At 35.8% G+C, this 27,082-nt stretch overlaps 1 protein-coding gene across 6 annotated transcripts in view; it reads right to left on the bottom strand.

The window, feature by feature from the left end:
- Nucleotides 1-885: 885 nt before the first annotated feature.
- Nucleotides 886-27,082, bottom strand: part of CPNE3 (copine 3) — a 28,542-nt gene continuing 2,345 nt past the window's right edge. For 4 of the 6 annotated variants that reach the window (XM_083862822.1, XM_083862823.1, XM_083862824.1 and 1 more), the window contains exons 2-17: nucleotides 26,610-26,668; nucleotides 20,138-20,277; nucleotides 19,307-19,486; nucleotides 18,055-18,129; nucleotides 17,544-17,615; nucleotides 16,712-16,795; nucleotides 15,010-15,099; nucleotides 11,645-11,743; nucleotides 10,434-10,520; nucleotides 9,812-9,871; nucleotides 8,701-8,834; nucleotides 8,207-8,261; nucleotides 8,054-8,105; nucleotides 7,291-7,424; nucleotides 4,996-5,232; nucleotides 886-3,628 (exon numbers count right to left, since the gene is read on the bottom strand). In XM_083862822.1, the coding sequence (XP_083718948.1) occupies nucleotides 3,518-3,628; nucleotides 4,996-5,232; nucleotides 7,291-7,424; nucleotides 8,054-8,105; nucleotides 8,207-8,261; nucleotides 8,701-8,834; nucleotides 9,812-9,871; nucleotides 10,434-10,520; nucleotides 11,645-11,743; nucleotides 15,010-15,099; nucleotides 16,712-16,795; nucleotides 17,544-17,615; nucleotides 18,055-18,129; nucleotides 19,307-19,486; nucleotides 20,138-20,269 (1,602 nt within the window). In that variant the 5' untranslated portion in view covers nucleotides 20,270-20,277; nucleotides 26,610-26,668 and the 3' untranslated portion in view covers nucleotides 886-3,517. The remainder of the gene's footprint in view (nucleotides 3,629-4,995; nucleotides 5,233-7,290; nucleotides 7,425-8,053; nucleotides 8,106-8,206; nucleotides 8,262-8,700; nucleotides 8,835-9,811; nucleotides 9,872-10,433; nucleotides 10,521-11,644; nucleotides 11,744-15,009; nucleotides 15,100-16,711; nucleotides 16,796-17,543; nucleotides 17,616-18,054; nucleotides 18,130-19,306; nucleotides 19,487-20,137; nucleotides 20,278-26,609; nucleotides 26,669-27,082) is intronic. The other 2 variants (XM_083862826.1, XM_083862827.1) reach the window with 1 other exon arrangement.

The following is a 27,082-nucleotide window of genomic DNA, read 5'->3' as shown; positions in this document are numbered from 1 at the left end:
TAACAGCCCAGGTTTGCAGAAGTTTGACAATTCTGTCTGCAAGATTACTGTCATGCACAGCTCTCGAATTCCTTAGACCCAAAACAAAATAGGTGAAGCATCAGTGCAGAAGACAGTGGCCACACATAAATAACATCCATCTGGTTTTCTGTGATGCCCTACATTTCCATTGTTGGGGTATTTTCCTCTTCCCACTATTCCTCCATTCTTGGGGCGGGCCCGTGCAAGAAGGCTCCATAAATCAAAATTGCAACTATTTGTATGGCTTTGACCAGAAGGAATAAAACAAGAAATCAAAATGTAAGATTCTTTCAGTAATTAATTCTATCCCATAGATTCTTGACTAGTGAAGAAGCAAAATGAATTACTCTGGTGCACTTAAAAGATGCTGTTTCCAGTATAACAGTTGTCTCTATGTGGCAACACTGTCTCCTGTATCTCTTAGTGTCCTAATCAAGTCCCTCAGACTTGACCACACTTGAATGTAAAGAAACTGAAGGGTAGAGTAGGACAACGTATTTGAAAACTACAAATAACCATCCCTCTATTACTCTCTAACTAAACTGTAGACATGATTTTGGGAAAAATGTTTTGGAAAACCAGATAATAATTGTATGAAATAGCATGCATGGGAGAACTCTAATGTGGCAAAGAGCACAAAACAGTCACAGTTAAAACTGTCAGACTTCAGAATATCTTCTTGTTAGAAGCCCATAGAAGATGCCTTATGAAGAATAAGCTGCAGAGTCATAACCACTAAGTAAAAAGGCATTTTTCCTCCCCCTTTAATACTTGTTTTATATCCGTGGCATACTCACCATAGGAATCACAAAGCATTTAGCATTACACATGATGCACTGAATACAAAAGCACCACAGACCAGTATACTGAAATGATCATTTTAATGCACAGGCATTGCAAATCAGTTAACTTCATCAGAACTGAAATACATATAAAAGTAAAAAATTATGGTTACAGGTGAGCTCTCTGCTGTACATATGTATATATTATGGCCAATACAACGCAAAAAGCATCTGATGACAAAGACTGCCATACATCACTTGTATCACAAGGTGGTGCCAGTGACCTACGAGCACATTCACTTTAGAAAATTCGACAATATTTTGCTTTGTCACCCTCAAGCTATTAACGTATTTTTTACACAAAAAAATAAAACTTAATAATAATAATAAAAAAGGCAAAACAACACAGTAACTCCCCTTCTCTTTGACACACAATCTGTTGCATTTCTTCACTCAGAGTATCACTTCAGCCTGCAAGTTTTCAACAGGCATTGGCTGTACACCTCTAAGTTATACCAGTTCTTGCCATGGTCCTGTCTGAAACATTTAATTTATAAAGAATAGAGCACATTGAGAACTAGGTGTCATTAATATGCTATTTAACTCCCTAAGCTTGAGGAACATGGAAGCAATTCTCTAATAAGAGATAATGAAATCTCTATTGTAGAAACTCAGAATTTATGTATAGAATACAGACAAAACAACAGGTTTTCTTTTACATGAAGCAGATAATTAGTATAATAATACATACTAATACATTTAAATGCACTTCCATGGCAACTTAAAACAGAATTGGTAACACAACTCAGGTGTAGCATTATATTTTTGGCAAACAGCTCAGAGGAACTTCAGTAGTATCCTGTACTCCTATCAGTAGTACTCATCCACTACAATTAATGTAGACAAAGCATTAATACTGCATCCAATTCTCTCTGTACATGAAGCAGGTAGCTGTGAAATAGTTTACTCTTCCAAAATCATACACACTCAATTTGCAGCAGTGTGATTTAGGTTTATTATAGTTTGAATTGTATATGTGATATGACACTTGATTGTAATTTATACATAAAGTAGTAACAGATTTTCATTACACTGATAAAAAGATGATTACAGATTTATATTTTTTTACATAAATATATGAATTACATTTTAAAAAAAGAAAGAGCTTGGCTTAACATGAAACAAACTCTCCTCCTTAGAGGAGAGTATCAATACTACTTGACAGTATTTAGGATCCCCTTCCACCAAGAAATATGGAATTGAGATAATATATCCATTCATGATTGTCTACAAAGCATTTGGTATGTCTTGTGTAAGATAATCTCAACAGATATATCTTTCATCTGTCAATGTTAATGTGAATTCAGGCTTTCAACAGGATTATATATGTAAAAAACAGGAAAAAAAAAATCACATCGAGCAGCTCCAGCAACTAAAAGTCAAATACACTATGACCCGGTGAAATCTTGAGCATCCAAGTGTACTAAATTTAGCATTAGGCCATTCTGTTCTTACATACTACAGCCAGACTATCCACATGAGATAAGTTGGATGCCTAAACCACTTCAAATGTGAAACTACAAAATTAATGTTCAAGATTGGCATTTCAGAAGTGATAAATGCGACCTTTCCAGCCACTTATGTTACACACAGTGACAGGATCAGAAGAGATCCTCAGCAAGCAGTATGCAGCTGGGGGTCAAGAAATCTTCATTTGTCCACTAAGCAAATACATGATTTACACTTGGTATAAAAGATGAAGGGAAAACTCAACCCAAGTAAATAAATCAGAAATTGCCCTAGAGAAATGCACTATGGTTATAGGATCAGGGCTTGAGAGACCTGACTTTCTCATGTCTTCCTAAAAGGAGAGAAAGAGGGAATATTGGGGTTTTTGCAGGTGCTTTTCATTAGTGGGCTCATGGAAAAGCAACATGATTCAAAATACGAAAAAAGTAAATACAGGTAGCACTTTGAAGATCTGCCTTTACCTCAAAATATGCAGTTGTAAATCAGAGAAAACTTTTAAACTAGAAATCGAATTCCTACTTCACAAAAAGCCCTTTAAAGATCAATAGTAATGACTGTTTTATGGGGGGGAGCCCAAAACAAAAATTCCACAAAATAAATGTGGAATTTCCATTTTCCAGTACACTGCACATTGGAACACATCTTACAGTCCTTACAGGAGTAGCCTCAAAGGCCAGTAGTATTCTTCTGAGATGTTAGAGGTTTACTTTGATTCACCCTAGTTATTCCCATACTACCTTAAGAGAAGGTATACTATAAAAGAACATTTACTTTAATGACTTCTTTGGCTAATGTTCACTAATCCCAGGCATTGCCCAAAGGCACTGAAGTAGCAAACAAGAAGCAGCTGGGCAAGGAGGGCCTTTACACTCTGTGGCACTTGTCTGAATATGAAACATCTGTGTCAAAATTTTGTTATGGTGGCTTAATAGAAACTCTTTTTTCCACTCTTTTCAGAATCAAATGCATCCATTTAAGCACTATCGCTTAAATCAGCACTGAACCTAAACAGCATTACCATTTTGGCCCTTAAAAGGCACACTTGGCAAAGTGATTTGTAGGCAAAAGCTAACAGACATTACATACAGAGGCATGTGTACATGTGTAAAAAGGTATATCAAGAACCAAAGCCTGTAGATAGAACAAGTAAAGCAAGCACAAAGTCTCTCCTCTGGTCAGCCCATTCATTTTGCAGCAGGATTCTTAGGAGGCTGAAGTTTGTAGGTGCTGAAGTAGTTCACCACTTGCTGAGGGACTTCTGCCAGGACACACTGAGCCAGAGCTTCTTTGGGAGACTTATAAAAAAAGAACACCAAGCTTCAGTTTCCACCAACAGCTAACAAAGATGCTAAGGCAAGTAATAAGCACCTCCTCTAGAAGGCCAACCTAATTTTACAGAGGGCTTGACACAGTGCCCTTATGTGACAGACAGATGGAAGCTTCCCTGTCAGCTTTACCTCCTCACTCCTGTTACCAGGGATCAGATGGCTGTCTTGTGCCACTGAAGTAACAGGAGCTGAGTGCACAAAGGGCTGCCAGGTCTGAAGACACCTTTTGTCACATGAAATACACAGTGCAGCTATCAGACTTCAGCCATGTAAACATACTTCCACTATCTGCTAAAAAGAGCCTTCAGGGACTTGTCTAAATCATCTGCTATATTTTGCACCAAGTCTCTTCCACAATAACTGTATTTCTATGGAGCAGCTCTTCTGCAGATACTGTTTTTACTGTAAGACTAAGTATCCATAAGAAAAAAAATCTCTTTTTCTAGAAACTGAAAGCATTAGAATACATAATATTATACTGAGCATTGACCCTAGTTAATCTATATCCAAGTGCATTACTTGATAAGCATATTCTGTATTGATTTTGCTTTCAGTTTGCCTGAGTTGCTCTGAGATTCAACAAATAATTTGTATCAAAAGTAAAAATATAAAAGCAAAATAAGAAGTTGTAAGGAGTATTATTAACAAGTTAATACTAAGACACGAAACAAAATTAGAATGTATTAGGATGGAAATAAAAATATTGATCTTATTTGCCCATCCTGAGGAAACTTTGGTGGTTTTTATTTAAGTCAATTCTTTCCAACACTATGACCCTTAAAAGTTGACTTCTATGAGCCTACACATACTTTACTGGGTTTTACAGGAATTAAAAAATATCAGGGCTTCATTCTTTCACCACCTTTTTTTTTTTTATTGTATTTACTTTTATGAAAATGAAAACTATCACCACTACTGTGGCCACACAGAGTTTCTACTGATTTTGACCTCCCTGATTATGACATAACCTTGAATTTTAATACTGTACTAAATCATGAGACTAATCCACATTCATAAATGGGCATTCACAGTAAAAACAAAAAATTACCATAATAACAAAGTCAGAGTAAGTTTTTCCTCACAAATAAAAAAAAAATCCATTTTTTAATCAAGTCTGAAAAAGTTTTACAAAGGTCATTCAGCTGCAGCAACTAGCCAGAAATGCAGTGATGGAATTAGAAATTGAGGGATTTGGGGTTTTTTTTGCATTTGATAAAGACTTGTTTTTGAGTACATATTGGATACACCATAAAAACTTGGGACTAGATACAGGAATCCAGCAAGCCCAGCATACCTCCATGATATTTATGAAGCATATCAGTAAGATTACTTACATTTTGGAACTTCCTGAATGGCACAAACTGGACAATGTCTCTGACAGCTGGTTCTCCCGTCGAGGACCGAAGGACTCCATCGTCACCATCAAGAAACTCCATGGCACCAAAGTCTGCTCCTCCAACACCCACAATGATGATGGACATGGGCAGTTTTGAAGCATTAACTATGGCAGTTCGAGTTTGATCAAGGTCTGTTATCACCCCATCCGTTATGATCAGAAGTACAAAGTATTGCTGTCAAATCAATAAACACTATGTTACGACAAAGAAATAGCATGTGCACTTAGAAAAACCCACATAAAGACTACATAGTGCTGTCACTTTGGCATGTTCAGTGTGCTCACTGAATTTTAAAATCAAACGTATTAATTTGTAGTCAAGCTTCACCTGTACAATCTGAAGAAGTTCTTAAGAAAACATAATCTTTTAAAAGAAGTCATCTGTAAACAGCCACCATCCAAAAGCCCAGGGGTATGACCCTTCTCTTCTCCAAAATCCCCAGACAAACCAACAGTTAACTTATTTTCCCATTATTTGTTCTGCGATTGAAGGCAGTTCATTAGGTTTTGAAAAGGTAACACCTGTGAAACTTGTATTTGTTTCTTTTTTGGTCTATCAATACTTTTATGAAACACTATCCTTTACTTCATTCACTGTATCCTGAAAATCCTAAATTGCACATTTTAGTGTTGAAAAACACAGCCAGTTTCAAATTTCTTTAGTCACATTTTCTAGCTGCTTCATAAAGTTAATTACACCAAGTTGTCTGAGACTACTTTGTAGTACATCAGTAATTTAATTATCATCTGTGTTGCTTCCACTATTCTGTCAGAGGTTCTAAAAGTTGGAATCTTAACTTCTGTTCTGGACTGCAGCACTAAAAATGAGCTAGAAGTAGGAACTCCAGAAATTATCAAATGCTTTTTGAATTTCCAGTTTTCCCTCACTTCATTTTCAGATGATTACTGATTAGTACAAATTCAAGTCCCAAAATACTCTCAGTATTCTTAGAAGTCTTTCTTCACTGCTTTCCTTCACATCTGCTTTTATCTGTCTCCAAATAATTGTTCTTCCCGTATCTTGTCTGTTTAGGCATCACCTTTTCTCCCTGCTTTCTGCTAGCCCATTCCCCCACTCCATCAAGAACATCTATAAGGCAGTTATGACCACAGAAAGCTATAAGCAACAGCAGCAGGATAGCACATCACATTGGATTGATTTATATCTTCTCATACTTCTTCCATACTGGAAAAAAACAGCATCAGAATGAAAAGCCAATCCAAAGTGATTATGATATGTATTAAATGTCAAAGTAGCAAATTGTCTTCAATACATCCTATCAGGCAAAGAAAAACAAATCTCTTTTTAAGCATACTATATGAAGTAAAAGTTAAAAAAACCAAACCAAACAAAACCAATAAGAGGTTTGCTCCTTTCCTAAGATACAAACATACATATATATATATATAACATATACATGTACGTACATACATATATATATATATGACAACTACTAGTGAAAGGCTACCAAGGCAAAACCATACCAGCCTCATACTATATTAAAATCCATAGCTCTTTTTCAAATTGGTTTCTACAGACAATTTTACATGCAAAATTTCTGATTTTACATGACATTAAATACACCAGTATTTGATGTCATCAATGATTTAGGCTTTTCTGAACTTTCATGCATCATTATTGACATGACTGAATACTCAAGACTTAGTCTTCAGACTATTTTTAATATGGTAAACAACTCATGCATACAGTTTTAATATGGAGGACATCACAGCCCATACAGCACCCAAACATTTATAGTACAGTTAATTATCTGTGTTGGTACCTAGGTGTCAGGAGCTATACCATCCACTTCTTCACTATCTTATTTAATCCTCTCTCCCAGCTACCTGATGTGAAACAAGGTCTAGTTAATTTTTTTCTTAGCTGAGGTTAAATAATCTTCCTAGATATAAAGATTTAGATTGGACTTTACTACATGTATAGTACAGCAAGAGCTTTAAACAGAAGATACCATAAAGGTGTTGTGTTTTTTTAAGATTCTATTTCAAATCTGAAGAGTTTAGTTAATTGATGAGAGGACTGTTAGGTATAATCTGCAAAAAACAATTAGTGTTTATCTTTTTTTAAGGGTAATAAGCATTTACTCACAAGGTAAAGGGGTAGCTGTCAAATGAATACACTTGAAAGTTTAAAAGGAAAAAGAAAGTATCTATAAACTAGAAGGAAAAATAAAAAGTAAGAAAAGCACAAAGAGTACCATAAAGAACTTACGGATGCTGTTTGCTGTTGAGTAGCTGCAGCAGCAAATCTTGCCACATGATTTATAATTGGAGAAAAATTTGTTGGTCCATATAACTTCACTTGAGGAAGACAGGCTCGATATGCATCAACAATGCCTTGGATCCCTAGAGAACAGAAATAGATTTATTTTTTTCATATTAGAATTATGATATTTTGAAGCACTTTATTTTCTTAAAGCTGTAGAAATCAGTTACTTGAAGTCATGATGCAAAGATAACAATGGTGGAAAAAAATAAATTATTCATGAGCAATGGAGGCTTTCATCTCGACCAATGCTTAAGGCACATGCATAACATAGACTGGCTTTGTGTGAACAAAAAGGCCAAACACTCTGTGCTCACGGGTGAAACTGAATAACAGCAGCTCTCTTCACCTGGCAGCTTGTTGATAGTGTGATCAGAGGCCACATTGAACAAGTATTAGCAGCACCACACTCAAACCACACAACTCCACACCAGCAGGAAAGTAGAATAAAGTGGCTTGTCAACACAAGAGAACTGTTCCCAGCCCTGTGCTCTGGCTGTTTAAACCACTTCTTTCACAAATCATTACCTAAGACAGATGCAATACTACTTCTCCTAAGAAAGAAATTGGTTATAAAATTCTTTCCCACTACAGGACTAAACTAATCATTTAATTAGAACAACATGCTTCAGATCACTTTTCCAGTGTTTTCAGGCCTTCACCTTAGGCATTTTACTCTCTGGGTCTGATGTTATTTTCTGAGACTTACCACTACAAAATGGGTTTGACGGGTTAAAATTTATTGGGAACTCGTGAGACACCTGTGAAAACACAGAAGACATAGTCAGGATTCTATATACAACCTCTTCCTAAAGCAAGTGCTTTCAGCTGTCTTAGGTAGTGCATTTACAGATTCCATTACCTGAAAGGAAGGAGGAATTTGTGCACCAAATCCAAAGGCTGGAAACATCTTATCTCTAAAAAAGCAATTTTAAAGAAAACAAAGTCAGTGCGTGCCATTAAAAGCTGCCATAGTTCAGTAAGTCTAGTTATCAGTGCTGCTTTTCATCATTAAAAATGCTATTTAAGAGGCAAAACTAAATGTAAGTTCCCCACTGTAATTGTTTCTGGGACCAAAACTAGTCTTTAACATCAAACTGGCAAGAATGCAAGCATATATTTAAATCAATGCTGCTCTTTTCACCACATATGAAAAGCCCTGCTTGTCTGCAGTAAACACAAACTTACACTTGCAATTATATGACAGTGCAGTGATAATTATTTTTTAGTTCTATAATTTAGCTCAGAAGTTTCATTCCAGTATATCTGCAGGTGTCTTCAACACTGGTTTAAAAAACTACCACAAGTGTCTATACATATTTTAAAAAATAATCCAAATAAAAATCTAACACTTACGTATCATAATCCTGGATGACCAGCCCGACAGACCAAATGGCTGTTAGGTATTCATTGACTCCATTCGGGCTGAGGTAATGCAGAGAGTCCGGAGAGCGAGGGTCTCCATTGGAGCCTGTAAAATCTATCCCCACCTGTCAAATGCAGCATTTTATATCTGATTGCTCTTAAAGGTTAAATTATGCTTCTAATCTCTGGCAAAGCCAAAGTGAAAACCATGAAACAGGACATCTACAAATCTAACATGCACAGTACTTGGATGCAGATTTCTTGGAATATTAACACTCTTAAAACAATGTCACTACAAACCCTCAGAAGCTCTGCATCTCTCCAGAAGGGCCAAAATTACTTTAATCTGAATCACAGAATGGGTTGGCTTGGAAGAGGCCTTAAAGATCACCTAGTTCCAACCTCCCTGTCATGGGCAGGGACAGCTTTCACATGACCAGGTTGTTGAAAGCCCCATCCATCTTGGCCTTGAACACTTCCAGAGATGGGGCATCCACAGCTTCTCTGGGCATGCTGTCAGGTTTTCACTGTGTCCACTTTACTTTCAGTTACTGTTCACAGCAGCTCTTCAAAATCTGGTAAATTAATTTCATTCTGTATCTTGCCACACATACACACACCCCTTGCTTCTCAGAAGTACAACTAGCCAGGCTCAACAGAAGCCTAGAAAGCACCTTCTCTGACTTCAACAGGTCTTTGTTTTGGTGATGAAGCATGTTACTAAGGTGAAGACACCTTACTGTTATTTGTGCTGCATTTGGTTCACAAATTACATAATTTAAGGATTCTAACCCATATGATGGCTTCTGCATGCTGCTTTCAAAGAACTGTAAATTTCTCATTGGTCTCCATCCACACAACTTAGCTTGTTCCTAATGAACATAACCAGAGGTTCAGAACATTTTACCAAGAGTAAAGATTGTTTTTTCTAATCAGACTAGAAGCACTCTGGCAAAATAGCTTCCTGCTCCATTCTACAGAACAAAAACTAAGTCAACAAGGAAAAAAAATACACTAATCAAATAAAGCTTACAGCCAATTAATTCTGTATTTCAATTTGTTCCAAAATTCAAAAAGTATTCATATAAATGATTTAACTTACTGTGAAATTCAGCTGACACCCACCCATGATGTAATCAAGGAATGTGCATTCTACAATGATCTAAAAATAGAAAACAGAAATTTTGGTTTTTTCCATGGGAAAAAAAACAAGCTAATATTATTGTAGCAACTTCTGAGGTTCTAGATATGTGTCTTTACCCATGAAAAGCACCAGTTTCGCCCTATAGCTATCCCACTGCAACGAGGATATTTGCAACATATGTCACTATACACTCAGTGCATCAGAATCAGGCCTTTAACAAAATTACAGACAGACACCAAAGCAGCTCCAACACAACTTTCATTTATAAAATAACACATTATGACAGAGTTTTTTACTTTGCCATAAAACAGCGAGTTGGGAAATGCAGTGGTTCAGAAATGACTTAAACTGGTAAGCAACCTTTCTCTTCAAGAGAAAGTGAAGAGACAGGGGAGAACATGTATGTGATTTAGCTCTCAGTTTGTCTCCTTATACAAATCAGAGTCCCTTATATATTTACTGTGTCTGGAACTTTCAAACATCTTATAGTTTCTTACAGTTTGAAGATGAAGATATACTAAATGAGAGTTGTCAAGCCTTAGCAGTTAAAACTAGAATCATACCAGAATATATTACTGACCTCACAATGTTTAACGCTCACAATGCCAGAGTTTTTATAGTTCTTTTTTTTCTGTCTTTTCTTTTCATTGATGCACTCAAATTCAACCTGCATGAATGCAAAAAAAAACCCAACAAAAATATTATAATATCATTTATGCAACAAGTTTAATGCTTCTTTATTTCAGGACTGATACTTTAGGCTTATATTAAAAATGATGTTCATTTCATAATCCAGCAAAATTAATCCCAGCATGCCCAATATAGGCAAGAAAAAAACCAATATCAAGAAAAAAAACACATTCACAAGACAGAAATCCTATCTTACCCAAAAGGCTACAAACACATTTGTCTTGACAATTGTATTTCAATAATAGAATGAAATTCTGTATCATTCTCCCGCCAATGATTCTACTAACATCTTTCTTTTTTTGTAAAGACATAGCCATTCAAACAATGCATCAGCAGCTGTGGTTGGAATTATTATGATTTTTACTATTTAGTATGAATACAGCACTCAAAATATCAGAAAAGTACCAGCATGCACTCTTGTATATGGATCCCAGTATTTTTAATGCAGAAACAGTTCTGGAGGTTTTGCAGGACTAAAGGAAAATATGGCAAAATGTCTTGATAACACACATATCCATAAAACAAGTACTTTTAATGTTATGTTTGCTATGCATGTAAACCCTGCCTGTTAAAAGATCTGGAAACTAATAGTTTTTAAGATCAGGAAGGGTAATATCACTTTAGAAAAAATCCACCTAATGGAACACAGCTGCATTTTTGTGCAGTGGTGTAAATACTGAATTTTCTCATATTCACTAAAGTATACATAGTAATTAATAAGTGTCACATTTTAAAAGAAAGAATTAAATAATACTTACAAAAATACTGCAAGCTTTGGCCTGTAGTTAAATTTGTGCTGCATTCTGTCTACTGACAATCCAGAGTTTTTTTATTTCTATTTTTTATTATTAGTGCAATACTTTGTGTTGATGGTGGGGCATTTAGATACCTAATGATAAAAATTGTAACCAAGACATTAATCCTAGGAAAATGGATGTACAATGTAAATGCTGTTTCAGCCTCAACTACAATAGCAATGTCAAGGTGTAGCCTAACACAACTTGGAAGCCACCTGAGGCCAGGTGAGCTAGGTTTTGCTCCAGTATGAATAAAAACAGCTTATCAAGAACACATAGGCAGCTTAGACTGTGTAATACTTACAGGTGACGATCGAGATGCTTCCTTCAGTTTTGACATTGTTGTTTGAAAACTTCCTATGAGATCATGAGACCCATCACCATCATAGTCATAGCACTCAACCTAAAATGCAGCATTACTTAGTATTAGCAACAGAAATGGCAAACCTGAACATCCCAAACATTCCTTTATCTTTTATACCTCAGAATTTTTCCGGCATTGAAGTCTTAGAACTGCATAGGGTGGCACTTAAAACAGATTAAGACTGGATTGAAGCCAATACTCTCAGTTTTGAATCTATTCTTCCACTCAAGGGAAGGAGAGACAAGAATACTAAGTAGTGTCAGGTCTTACAGGAGCAAGTATCATCAATTACATTGAACTATGTTTTGAGAGTGATGGGGTGTTGGGAAGAGTAGGAAAACAATGCAGGGTTTTTTTACATTCATCATGAATCTGAGTATCCAGATAAAAATTTTAGTAAGTCAGTTATGTAAGCAATCACAAGAGTTTTGGCAGTACTTTTATAGTACTTCATTAATCCTCAAAATAACACAGAATTCATAAGCATATGAAGGTTCAGCCCTAAAGCTAGAAAGAATATTTGAATTTTTGTTTTTTAAGATTAGCAAATTTAAATAGTGGATCTGTTAAACTATGATCCACAATTCATGGAACTGCATGTCAACCAGAAATCTCTTTTCCTATAGTGAGAATTAATGATAAGCTTTATTATTTAATCAGTGCACCCTTTTAACAGCCCAATCTACCAAAGAAGGCAGGAGTGAAAACCACTTTTTTTCTCTTTGAAAACATAACAAAACTGCCTTTCTATATAAAAAAACTAGTTATTTATCTATAAAAGCTTATGTTAATTTCATCCACTTCTGATATTTTATTTCAGTTCAGCAACATAGACAGGATAGCTAACTTAAACAAATAACAAAAACATACTAAAATCACTTAATAATGATGATGATAAATAGGAACATCAAATCAAAAGGCAAACTTCAAGAAAAATGTTCAGAGTATGTATGGCTTAAACTGAACAGCTATTTGCATGTCCATCTTTCAAGTCTAAAAATATTGTACCTTGTATTCAAAAATCAATTTATCTGATTATTGTGAGCATTTCAGTTAGAAATAAAAGAGCAAAACAAACAACTTCAATATATACTCGAGCTTCTGAAAGAAATTAGGTTTTTGAAAACAAATAGGAATGTTGAAATCCAAAACATGATGAGTAGATTGGGAGCTCTATTGCACAAACATACCTTTATTTTGCAGTTTACACTACTACAACATTTTGAATTCACTAATAAACAAAAAAATGCAGGCACATGCACTGAACAGCAGCTTAAATCATGCAAGCAGCCAAAGAACCAACAGGTTAATTAATGTTCATGGCAGATGCTATGTAAATTCTTCTGAATGCCATAAATTATGCCAATCAAATACTCAACCAAGTCCTTCAGTAGCTGAAATTCAGAACTGAAAATATTTCCTGACCCAATAGTTCTGATACCTGTTAACAGAGTTAGTAGAGGTATTTCCTTTTTATTTCAAAGACATCAAAATTTGCCTTGCTTGACATGTTTGACCCATTTAAGCCAATTTTTAATATTTATTCCAGACAAGAGAGAAGCATTTACTTTTTTTCCATATATTCCCTCCTGGACATGCAATAGCAGTTGGGACCAATGTCTTTTAACATATTTTTCCCAGCAGATCTAGACATGAAAGGTCCAGATGCTACAGATGAAAGGCTCACATTTGCAACACAGAAAAACTTCACTGACTGCAAACACACTCACATGGAACATAACCATGAATCCAGAAGATAAAGGATTGACTTAGTTTGTGCAGTGCTGGGCATACACAAACTAAGCCATTAAAGAGGTGAAAAACCACTCATAGAAAAAATTGCTGGTTTTACTTACTATGCCAAACAGCCCATTACACATGCAACTGTGTGCATATAAAAGTGTTAAAGGCATTGTTTAATCCTTCAATAACATTCCATAATACAATCCTGACTACATTTTAACGTTTGAATTGTTAAGTCCTGCATTTCTAAGTTAAGGCATAACCAAACTGCCTCTCTGCAAGTTTATAACTATTCTAAGTCTGTTTCCTCTGGATATAAACCTACACTTCTGAGGTAAGATTTCGAAGACCAGACTTTATTAAAATTATGATAGAGCTGAGAATGTCTCTTCATAGATACTTTTAGATCAATGGTCTATAGCTTTAGTATGGTTGTTTACTGAAAAGGAGAAATATATTTAAAGTATATGGAGATACAAGAGCTGTTTTGGGGAAAAAGGAAGCAGAAAGGAATGAGATTGAAAAAACATAGAAGCAGAAAGGCAAGAAGGTTCTGGGCTTGTAAAGTTGTTCATTAGTCTCCTCTACAAATAGGCATTTAAATCCATTCAGGTGCTGGTAACACCCAGATCCTTGTGGCTGTTAAGGATTTTCCAGGACTGCCTCAAGTCATATGACAAACATCCATCACATGAAAATCATGTTCTAAGTTTTCCTTCCCAGAGGAGGAACATCAAATATAGCAGTTTGTTGCATTTGGGTTTTCAGGTTTCCTTTTCAAATGCTAAAATACCAGGTTTCTAACCAGCTTATAAATGGCATCTAACCAGCTTATAAATGGCATTTTGATTGGCTGTTTAGCTTCAGTTCCACCCCTAAAGGGAATTCCTGAAGACAAATATTCAGAAGTTAAACACAATTTATTCAAGATAAAATTGGAAAAGAGAAAACATTAAAGCCCTGGTAGAACTATTACTTCACAGGTTTGGTTAACTTTCTGACAGAAAATTCAGTTTTATATAAAGAGAAAAAGTTGCTAAAACTGATATTCACAAGTTGTATCTGACCCACACCTGTTAGCTAGTATATTAAGTGCAATTTATTTTATCAGGCAATATATTAAAAATTTCATTAATGTTACCTGTTGCACCAGTAACAAAAGTATTACAAGATCCATCACACAGAACAAAGCATATTCTAGCCTTTAACATGCTTCTTTCACTGTACAGTTATCTTTAACACCACTAGTACTGGCTGATGCCATGCTAGAACTGTATAATCAAAATAAGAAACTGCATTGGACATTTGAAAGATACTTGTCTTCAACTGGTTTCCCAGACTTTCAAAGACCAGCTTCTACTACACAATGCATCAGAGATGTGCAGTGTTTTCCTTTTTTCCACTAAAACATGCATGTGTATCTGTGCCTTTCAAATAAGAAAGCTAATACTTTCAGTTAAATTTGAAACAAAAAACCTGCAGTAATTAAAACAACACGTCTTCCCCTTGTTACATATTTTAACTTTTAATGCATTAATTTATACACATTTAATATACATTACCTTGATTGACTTATCCATGTCACTGTAACACAGAGAATTGAGAGAGATTTTAAAGGGCCTCCAAACAGGATTCAGGTTGTTTTTAATAACCTGTTAAAAATAAAATAGAAGGCAGAACACCATTGTTCACAAGGATGGAAAGCAATCATCATAATGGGTCATACCTTCATGCCATGATTTTTGTGTGCAGAAATCCAATTGACTAATGCTACAGTCAATGCACTCCAAATCCTAATACATAGGATATAAACCAAACTAGTCTTAAACATGCCATTGCTCAGAAAGAGATGGTCTCTTTCAGCTCCATATGTTGCTAGACTTCACTGTCACCTACTATATCCTTCAGCTACTAAACTGCAAAAAATTAAATTTATCATTATATAAATAAGATATTAGTTGCTTTCTTTTAATAAACACACATATATACACACATACACATATAAAGACATGAGTTACCAAAAACCTGTGGAAAAAATAGTGCATTGGAATTTCTGAATGCATCATCGCTCCAGAGATTACAATTCACTGCCATGTATTATTTATTCTGAAATGTCATTTATGGAAATATGCCCTCAAGAAATTCATGGTGTATTAAAGTAAAAACAGTGCATGAGGATAAAAGGCCTCTCAAGCTGAACACTAAATAAGTGTTATTTACAAATAATACTGAAAGATCTTCAAAATTTGTCAACCATTATCTACAAATATACCTGATACACCAAATAATGATCTAGCAAAAGTACAAGAAACTACACATAACATGCACTTCTTAATTAATAACACCTAATAACAATAGTAATACTTCCAACACTGTAGGAGTGCTGAAAATGAAATCTCCCTTGAAAATGAAATCAATAAAAACATCAGTTAAGAAAAAAAGAGGTTTTAGGAACCTGTAACATAAAGAACTAATCCACCAGACATTTCTAGGCTGAAACAACAAATTCTGTTTTTATTACTGAAATTGATGACTGAAATCATCATAGAAAAGATGCATCTTAAGCAGAACCACCTCATGAGAGAAACTCTTAAGTCTGACAAAAAGGATTAACAGTTCTTCAATATCCATACTTCAAAATTAATACAGTCACCACTTCTCATGGGCACAGCACCTCAGCTGTAACTGGGCCCTGAGCTGCCATGACAGTGAGACATTTTGAAATTACTCTTAGCCTGTCAGTTGCTGTCACAGGACCCCTACACCTCCTCCTGAGTGAAAGGTGCTGCTGCTCAAGCATTTTTCCCTCACTCTGCATTCTCCTTGGCTTGCCCTTGCTATGCGAGCATTCAGCACCATCCCTTTCACCATTAAAGGTACAGCCAGGTGACACCTTCCTAAGAACAGCAGAGTCAGGAATGCCAAAGTCCTACCCCAGCACTGGGTAGAATTGAGCAAATGTCCCTCTGTGAGTATGTTTGCAGGTCTTTTTCAAAATATTGGCTTTCTCCTAGATTGCTGAAAGTTAAAGCAAAAAAAAAGTATTTTCTCTCCAAATAGAATGGCATATATCAAAATGAGCATAAAGCAAATAGGGGAGATTTCCCAGAAAAATCAGTGGAAGAGATGATGCGATTTGTAGCTAGTCTGCACATCAACTCCAGGCCAGTCAATTCTTTTTGTAAGGCATTGTATCTCTAGTGCTCTGACACACTGAAAATTAAATAACCTTAACCTCCTTGTTGTTAACTGAAAATATCCTACCTCTGTTCTGTGAACCATCACCCAGTTTCCATCTCCAGTCTGTTTGTGGAATTCCAGATAAGGATCTGACTTTCCAAAAAAATCCTGCATTTAAATAACATGCAATTATCTCAGAACAGCCTGAACACCATTAAATTACAGTTAACACACACTTAGATTAACAAAAGGTAAGTTCAGGGAACAAAAGCTTTAGATGATGAAATGCAAGTCTAATTATATTACCACCTGTGAAAGAGAAAAAGAAAGTGGGGAATGTCTTTCAATTTAGGAGAAAAATGTCCACATATCAAATACCTGACAGTTCAAGCAAAAGAGTACTTACACTGATAAGTATTACAATGGATAGACAGGAAACTAAGGATATCATCCAGTTCAAAATAAAAGTATAATTAAATTAAAAAGTAAAAAATAAAAACATTTTTCTATAACTTTTCTAATTTTGTTTTTAAAAGTCTTTCTATAGCCAGACCTATATTCAACACTTATTTCAGAGCGGTAATGGGCAACCATTTATACAGCCATTGAAACCAGTAGATACACCAAAACTCCCTTTCATTTATGAATAAATGTAAGGTTTTACATTTAAATGGGAACGTGTTGCTCATGGACTACCCCTGAAATGCATTTATCTTACTTAGAAATACATTACAATTAATTTCAAAACAGTTAATAAAGCTACTCTGCAGCAACCTTACTTCAATTTCTTTTTTAGTGTAAAATCTTAACGGATTTAGCTTTTAAGCAAAATTGAGAATGAATGCTCAAATGTTTCCTGCTTTGACAAGATTCTGATTTTACTACTTTATCAAAGAAACAGCAATCACTTAAATACCTTATTGTCCAGTTTTCTTGCTTCTAATTCCAATACAACCACCCTGTTATCCTTTACTTCTTCTGCTGTAATCTAGGTAGGCAAACAAAATACTTAGTTTTTATTCAGGAACTATGCAGTTTTCTCATATTCACAGCATTCCTATGACAAGTTTATTAAAACAGGCCAATGTTTTCTCATAAATGAAGCATTAAAAAATGGTGGGGGGAAAGGAGAGGAACAGTTTGATTTGACATTGGGATTCCACTCCATCGATTTCCCATAAATAATGGCACTGACAAAGATATGCCCCAAACAGTAGCCCACTGGATGCCCTAATGATGTATGCAATAGGACTTATAATACAGAACTTGGGCTGCTATTGGATGACAAAGAGAGATTAGTGGAGGAAAAAAAATATGCTTTATAGCACTGTAGAATAGACTCACTGCATTCAAGCCACTAACTAAAAATAAAACCTGGAAACAATTAAGGATAAACTCTGAAGACATTTATTTCTTAACTGACTTACCGTAATGCTTCCTCTTCCAGCAGGTTTGCCATTTTTAAGTACTAATGGTTTTGTTAGAGTCCTGCTAGAAACTATCTGCCAAGACAAAATTTGAGAAACAAGCATTATTACCACAATTTAATAGATTTTCAAAGGAATTCAACAAATTAGTGAGATATTTTCATTTTAGTAATTTTTCCTTTCTTGTGAAGATGACAGCATTACATTTATTTCCCATAATCTTCTATAAATAAATAGGTAATGATTTATTACTTCAAAAATTTAAAATACATATGCAGATGAACACATGCAGAGCATCAGGAGTAATAAGAATTAAAATGTCTTCTAGTAACAGGATACATATTCATAGACAAAGATAATACCCTAGGTCCCAATTTCAAATTGTTCTTTAAGTTTTCCATACATATCTTTAAAAGGATGCAAGGCATATTTCATAAACGGATTCAGCAAATAGAATTATAAACACAACGTCACTCAAAAAAACCATCAGCCTTCCCCTGCACCGTTTCTACCTGATTTTATTTTATTCTATTCAGGCAATGCTTCCTGAGAAGTGTGTCTATTCATTCTACAGGTTCTTCTTTACCTTAAGAATGAATGATTAATTTTTAATTGACACTGAATTTCTGTTCACAATGCCTCTATCCTTATAATGCACTTAAAATAAAAATACTTAAGACACAGGGCAGGAAAAATCCCAAGACAATTCTTCTGAGAAGTGTGTTTGAAGGATCTATTCAAAACAGCAAATGAAAAAGAAGCTGCCCAATTGTAATAGCATCAAGAGCAGAGTATGAGTGGGAAACAGAAGTAAATCTACAGGTGGCAGAACTAGGACCATTGCTTGCATTGAGTGGAAAGCAGATTACCAGGATAACATGGCCCTTGTGAACACTCATACTTTGCTCTACACTTTTTTTTTTTTTTAGTATAAAAACAGGCATTTGAATATTAGAGTAAATAAACAGCAATTACTACAATTTTGTGCTCATTGACAGTCCATTTACTTTTAGACAGCAATCCAAAGTCACCATCCTAGAGCACATTTCAGGGCATCATCTCAAGATATTTTGCAAGTAAAATGTATATACACTGAACTGAGGCTTGAAAAAACAAATGAAGGGCATCCCATTCAACTTAAGAGTACTCCAACTACAGAAGAATATAGTGATAAATTAGCAATAAATTCAAGTTAAGAGTGGCTAATGATTTTCAGTAACTTAATTCTAAGGGAAATCATCTGTATGCTTACCTGTCCCAGTGTACACTCTAATTCTCCTAAGAAGTCATCATCACTCAGATCATAGGTTTTGTTATCAATGTCATATATTCCAAATTTAAGTTTCTGAACAAGCTCAAAATAATAATCAATTAAGAATTTCTTGGCAAACTTTGGGTTCAAGGAATTCTTAACTCTTTCTGTGCGATCAACCTGAAATTATAAAGATACCACTTTATCTGGTATTTCACAAACTAAACAAGCAAGCAAATCAAATACCATTTTATTAAATATATCCAAAAGTTCTTAAAGTACAAAGGATTATCTTCCTATAAACCTTTTATCAAATATAAGTTATATTACAAAATATTAAATTATATATACACATTATATTTGAAAATCCACTGCTCTAAGTTAGGGATACTTGACCTACTTTTCATCACTCCCTTTAAGGTAGGACCTATTCCTGCACAGGGAAGACCAATATAAAATCCTGTATTGTCAAATCCAGGATGAGACCCTAGCTTTGGAGTACTGTATTTATAAAAGCACATTTAAGCACTCAGAAGGCTTCTTCTGCTGGTCCACACATGGCTGGGGAACAGTGCTAAAAATCAGACAGTTTAAATTTTTTTAATAGCAAATGATTATTAGTGTGCTGCCCATGTAACTATTTATTGTGGTTTGATATAGCTTGGTTTTCAGTTAAGGGAAAAATCCAAACCCACTACACTATTAGAGATATAATCTAACAAAAACTATTCATTAAAATATTTTAATGAAACCATAGGCTATAGTGTTTTAAAAGGTCCAACAAGGTCGGAATGTTTTTTTAGCAGATTTGTGAGAAGCATCAGGCTGTACCTCATACCACTGCTGACCACTTGTGTTTTGGAGAAGCACACACAGAGGGTCTGACTTGGAACCAACATCTTTATCCAAGAGATTGGTGCAGGAAATAGTCAGCTCCACCTTTGTCACACACTGTGCCGCCATTTGTTACACTAGAAAGCACCAAAAGAAATAATAATTAAAATGGACTAAAAAGTAATCAATAGGATTGTCAAAATGCATTAACTCTAACTGATCACAAGAAGTATTAGCTTGCCAAAAATGATGATTTGAGATTACAAATGCAAATTTTACAAATTATGATGTACCAACATTACAGCATTATTACTGTCACGCTCTTTTCCACACAGGTATAAAAGTTAATTTTAAAATCTACACATAAAAACAGGATCAGGTTTCTGAGAACTCTTGAGGAACCAAATGAAAAGTGGGATATACCTCAAAGAGGGCACAGTGGTTTGAATTGCTGACAGTAAAACTTTACAAGCTTTAAATGAAATCCCAAATCCCATATGAATGCCAGTATCTTATAATGTAGATATTATTAACTATTCCATGAATAAAGAAAACAAATTGTATTATATGCTCCTCTACCAAACCTTTGTAACAAAATGCTGAAACCACAACCATGGCAGAATTGGAAAAGGTGTTTGAGCAGGTAACAGGTGATCTTGCTTTAGTAAATCTACAAAAACAACTACAAGTTTTAATAATAAGGATAAACACTTTGAAGTCAAGTAACAACTGAGAAACTGGGGGAGCTCTTCTTTCAGAAGATCCATTTAAAAAAAAAAAAAAAAAAGAAAGAATAACTGAAAGCATCCTTACATTTTCTCTTCAAGTACCTCCATCATTGTCCATTGGACAATGTCCACTAAGACCAGCAGATATTACAAACCTACAGAAACAACTTGATTATCAGCTATAAATCCCACACTGGCATAACATGCATTTGCAAGCCCAAGAAGATCTGAGAACCACATTATATTCTATATATATTTTAAAAAATCTCCACAAGTATACACTTCAAGGATAGAGTTGATCATTTCCAACAACTCTTGAGGAAGCAAACCTCTAGTACAATCACCCTTGACTCAGAGCCTAAAACTTCCAACTCTTTCCACAAGCAACGTACCCTGGAAGCTCCAAAGACTCTTTAGGTTCAGGTTTGCCTCCTCTCCAGTCAACCCACAATCTAAACCCTTCGGATTAATTTATCTTAAAAGCGCATGAGACACCAAAGAGAAGGCAGCAGAAGGAGAGGTATCTGCTTCTATCTGGTCAGCTCACTAGCAACATACACATTCACATCTGAATATGAATATATACTTAACCCTTTCCAAGTATTCATAAAACTTTTCATGAAAAGGAATGATATTTTAGAGGCAAAAAGGGAGAGGAACGTGGAAAAGACAAAGAACAAACTGAAAATAAGAGAAAGAAAACATTGTGGTTTCTGAAGGAATTTTCCAAGGCTTCTTGTATTCCAGTAGGGCATAATTCACATGTTGTCTCATCTTCACTTTCTCAGTGATAGACCTTTTGGAGACTGAAGGACATATAAATTATCTATAAAAGAAACACTCAAACATCCATGCACATACTTTAAGAAGCATGATAGATTCATAGAAATGGTCATGCATCCCCCAGACACCTAAATGGGATTTCTTCTTTGAGTATCTTTTTGTTCCCATGACTTTATGAAGTTTAATTCAGTGTCCTTGAGGGGAAAAGACTGAAGGTCTAAATACTAAAATAGGTTTTTAACCGATGGTTTTTAGGCTTGGAAAGAAGTCTGCCCCTTTTTTCCTGGTTCTCTTTTTATACTGGTATTTTCCATTCCCTACTGCTTTCCTGGCTGCCAGACCAAGCTCATTAACAGTCAGTGCCTTTCCCACAGAATCCAGTGCAGACCAGTACATGTCTCCTTAATGACCATTTCCAGAAAAACAACTTTCTGCTGACAAAATGATACTCTAACTCCCACTGGTGCTGCAACAGCAAGCAGAAAGGGTTTGCATGAAACTCAACTGAATTTAAAATTGAATTGAGATGCATTTTCAAGCCAGTCAAAATTTTCTTGCTTCAGTTTGTCTGAAACTCCTCATCATTCAAGAGTCCTTGAAATCACCATTGCTTTTGTTAAGGTAATATTTCCAAAATCATTGGTAAATGGATAGCATCCAGTCAACCTAAAAATACAGTCAGCTTTTTCCTCTTGTTGTCTATGTCTGTACACACACTTCTTGTACATCTCAAGTACTTTCTCATATGAACACATCAATTCTGTTACTTCCTCTCCTCCTCCATGTCATCAACTTTCCACTATGCATCTAATGCAGGAAGAGTAGATTAAGAAAGAGGTGCCGTGCAAAAAGCATCCTTAGCATAGAGAAGGGAAGAAAAAAAAAGAGGGATTCCCTACCCTGAAATGCAAATGCTCATTTGAGATGCAACAACTATGTCCATATTAGATAAAAGAAAACTTGTAACAAGAACATGCATTTATTTAAGTGAAGGACACTCAAAATCCAGATAAAGGGCAAAACTTCACAGATCACAAGATGGTCCTTTAATCTTTGCCATTTCCAGTGTTGCAAAATCCAAGATGAAAAATAATGCAAGGCATTTTTCTCAAAAGTTTTGAGAATATTATCTGTATTTGTATTATAGGTTGAAGAGGTCTGTAATACTAATATATTTCAAGAAATAATTTTGCTATTTTACTCACAAATATGTTTCTCCACAAGAATGATACATTTTACTGCAAATAGTTGTACTGATTTTCAGTAACATTATAAATGTTAAAAGTTAGTATAATACTTATTAGCAAGAAAAAGTCATGTCTCAATCCAAAGCAGTATTTAAGGCAGTGAAACTTAAAAAATAAATAAAGGTTACTTCTTTCACACGATTTTACACCCTACAGAATTTGCAGAGGGTGCACATGCTTCACATGTGTGAAGTCAGGACTCTTTCAAACAGTATTATCTGCTGGAGCTCTGCTCATGCTGCACTAACACTCGTCATCCCAAATGCATGAAAGGAAGAATTATGCCAGCTCCACCCAATTCTCCTCACTTCTAAAAGCCTGTGTTGACTGAAAAGCTCCCAAGGTTTGAGAGGTGGATTGTAGGGTGACTAAAGATGATAAACATCCTCAAGGATCAGTCACTGCCAGATAAGGAAGAAAGCCCTTCTTGAGGACTTGATGCAATACAGAGTCTGGCAAACTCTCATCTCTCCAGGATGGTGAAGATAAATCATGGCTACCCTAGTGCATTGCCTCTTGAAATACCATTCTACAACACATCTAGTAGGCAAACCAAATGTAAAATATTCTAGATACATGACCGGATTATTTGAACATTTGGAATTCTGGAATAACTTTAATGGACAGATTATATTGTTCAGGCTGTGGCAGGATAAGCCACAACTGCCAGTAAGTTACAACACACAGGAAGTGGTTTAGCTATTTAATTAGTTAGTGGTATTAAAGTAGCTGTGCTCCACATTGGTCATATTAAATGAAAACTTTTGCTTTTCTCAAGCTATCAACTTGCCCTCCATAAAGAGAGGCAAAGCATACCAGAATGTGTGCAGGTGATACCTCAGTCGTCCTTTTTACTGAAATAGCTTTTATGATTGCAGAAGCATATCAGGCTTACAAAAAAAAATTATCTAGACAGGAACACACTGAAAATCAATATATATAAAGTACATCTGAACTGCAGTGATGTACAGTCACAAGGGATGTCTAGGCTGCTCAAGAGCGTGATTAGGTCAACTAAGAATATGACAAGCCTTTCTGCTTGAGTTGTAATAATCAAAGCAAAAAATCTAAGGACTAGTCTTATCTTGCAGTTTTATAGATCAGAATGTTCTTAGAACTCCAGTGGTGATTCTAATGAAGGTAAGTGGTACACATCAAACAACTGAGTCATTGTTTTCCAAGAGAAACTGCAAACATGGCATTCCACCTGGAAAGCAACAGATCTAATCAGAATGATCTAACAGCACAGTTGGGAACTGCTAGACTGTAGCAATCCTCTCTGCTGCAATGTCAGAGGACAGTATTGGCTTGCCCAGATAACCTTGCAGAGCATTACAATGACAAGTTCCCAATAATAGCTGCATCCAGTCTGACAAGAACAAATACCTAACTAAAAGACAAAAAACCTAATGAAGCGGGTTTTCACTGTCTTTAGTCACAAGTCTCAAATCTGTTCTGATGGAAATTACTGCTGTCATCAAGCATTTCCTAGTCCCTGTGAACTGCTAATGGCAACAGACCAACAATCTGTAATTTTTAGATACCTCAGGGCCCAAATGAACACAGAAAGGCCATGAGAAACTTGCAAATAAAGTCTATTCCTGATCAGCTAATCCCCTTGCCATAAAGCTACACTTAAAGCATTTTATGCCAGATAGAAAAAGGCAGAAAAGGCCATGTCTGCTGCAAGAAGCTGACAATGAAGCTATGACAAATGGATGCTTCTGTTCACTGATAGGGCTGGTAGCAACACAAATGCCAGTGATCTTGGGCTACAAGCATATAAATATATATTTTTTTAATCTAAAGGTAACCCTTCAGTTCTCAAGGAAACAGACCACCTCACAGGAAACAGACATTTCATACAAGGTTACAAAAGCTAAGATTGTTTCACTACCTAATTTCAACACTGCATCTGGAAAAAATCCTACCTCCAAATTGGAATTCTGGCTCCTCTTCAGTTTGTTTACAGGCAATACAGCTGGAAAAACTGTCCAGCTGATGTGCTGACAAGTTAAGTACGAGAAGCAGCTAGAGTCATTCTGTATTTGAAGAATCACACAAAACCTTGAGTGTAAGCTTTATCTTCTAACAGTACAGATACAGTTATCACTTCTTGAGTGATAGCTGTATCTATCTTGGATGGTAGGAAGGCTCTGCAGAGGGGTCAGGCTGGATCAATGGGCCAAGGCCAGTTGTGTGAGGTTCACTAACAGCAAGTACTGCGTTCTGCATTTGGGTCACAACAACCCCAGGCAGCACCAAAGGCTCGGGAAAGACTGGCTGAAAATCTGCCCAGTGGAAAAAGGACTTGGGAGTGCTAGTCAACAGATGGCTGAACATGAGCCAGTGTGTGCCTAGATGGCCAAGAAGCCCAAAGGTATCCTGGCCTGTAGCAAAACCAGAGTGGCCAGCAGGGCAAGGGCTGTGATTGTCCCACTGCACTCAGCACTGGTGAGGCCACACCTCGAATCTTGTGTCCACTTCTGGCCCCCTCAATTCAGGAAGGACATTGAGGTGCTGAAGCATGCCCAGGGGAGGGCAATAGAGCTGGTGAAAGGTCTAAAGAATAAATCATGTGTCAAATGGCTGAGGGAGCTGGGGATGTTAAGCCTGGAGAAAAGAAGGCTCAGGGATGAACTTACTGCTCTGTCCAACTCCTTGACAGGAGGCTGTAGCCTGGTGGGGGCTGGCCTCCTCCAAAGCAACAAGTGACACGACAAGAGGACATAACCTCACACTGTGCCAGGGGAGGTTCGGGTTGGACATCAGGCAGAATTTCTTCATGGGAAATGTTGATGAGCATTGGAATGGAGTGCCTAGTGAGGTGGTGGAGTCACCACCATCAGAGATGTTCAAAAAGCATCTCATTGTGGCACTTAGTGCTATGGTCTAGTTCACAAGACAGTGATAGGTCAAAGGCTGGACTTGATGATCTTGAAGGTCTTTTTCAACCTCAGTGAATATGAGAATCATAGAGTCATTATTTAGTATGCAGAAAGGAATGAGAGCACTCTGAACTAAACAAGTAAGATTAGGCTGATAAAACCCTGATGACCTCACCAGTCATTTAACTGGAGATTATGCCAATCGAAAACAAAAGCTAATATTTGAGACATCTGAGATATATCCATACATGAGAATGGAAGCATAGTTTTCTGTATGGGAAATGAATCACCTATTTATACAAGCTTTATGATACTTTACTGAATTGGTAGCACACTGGCATTACAAGTCAGGCAACTATTTGCAGGTTGTTTCTGTAAATAAAAATCTATCATTAAGTTACATTGTCAAAGAACAGGTTTAGAATTCTATTAAAAAAACCCCAAACATTTCAAAATTCAATTATTTTAAGCAAACCAGAGGAACACATGTTTCTGGCATATATGTTTATATGCTTTATCAGAGTATCTTTATACCAATTATTTAATGTAAAACCATCAACTATGCAATGTGAATAGTATCTTGAATTGTGTGCTCATTGCAATTTCTCTTTGTAGAGCCACTGACTGATTGACTACATAATTAATATTACCCACAAGAAAGAAAAACTTTTATCTCACCAAAACTTGCTGTATTTTACTGCACAAACAAGATGCAGGTGAACACAAGCTTTAGACTAATCCTTTTTACAGTTTGTCTCAAGGGATGTTATAACTCCTCACTGTTACAAATACTAGTTCTTAAAAATGAGTTACAGTAACTTACCACAGAGGTCTGCCTCAGAGCCTCTCAGCAAAAGGCTAAAGCTTCAACCAATAGTAGCACTAAAATGTGAAATGACAGGAAATTAAAACCAAGAATTGTTATTCCCATAGATCAATCAAAGTAAGAGGTTTGAAGGCATATGGTTTGAAGAACTACAGTTTCTCTTAAAATAAATAACCTGTCCAAGATTTCATGTGTCCATGACAGCAGCACTGTAACGATAACTCAAGGGAAACTCAGAGCCTTTGTTAGAGAATAATATACACTAAATATTATAAAAGTCCAGTAAGAAAAGTCCTTTAAGATTTTAAGAACGAAGACACGGTTACTGGTTTTGTCCTATTCATTAAATTCTATATTTTTCAATAAGGTGACAGTGGATTAGAGTAAGTAGATCAAAATCAGTGGCTTCCGATGTTATTTATGTTCTAACAAATTTGTGCATCCTTATACAGCTAAATGATGACTAAGAA

Source organism: Zosterops lateralis (genome assembly GCF_965231275.1).
Source record: "Zosterops lateralis genome assembly, chromosome: 1".
Lineage (NCBI taxonomy): Eukaryota > Metazoa > Chordata > Aves > Passeriformes > Zosteropidae > Zosterops > Zosterops lateralis.
This window is presented reverse-complemented; position numbering and strand designations above follow the sequence as displayed.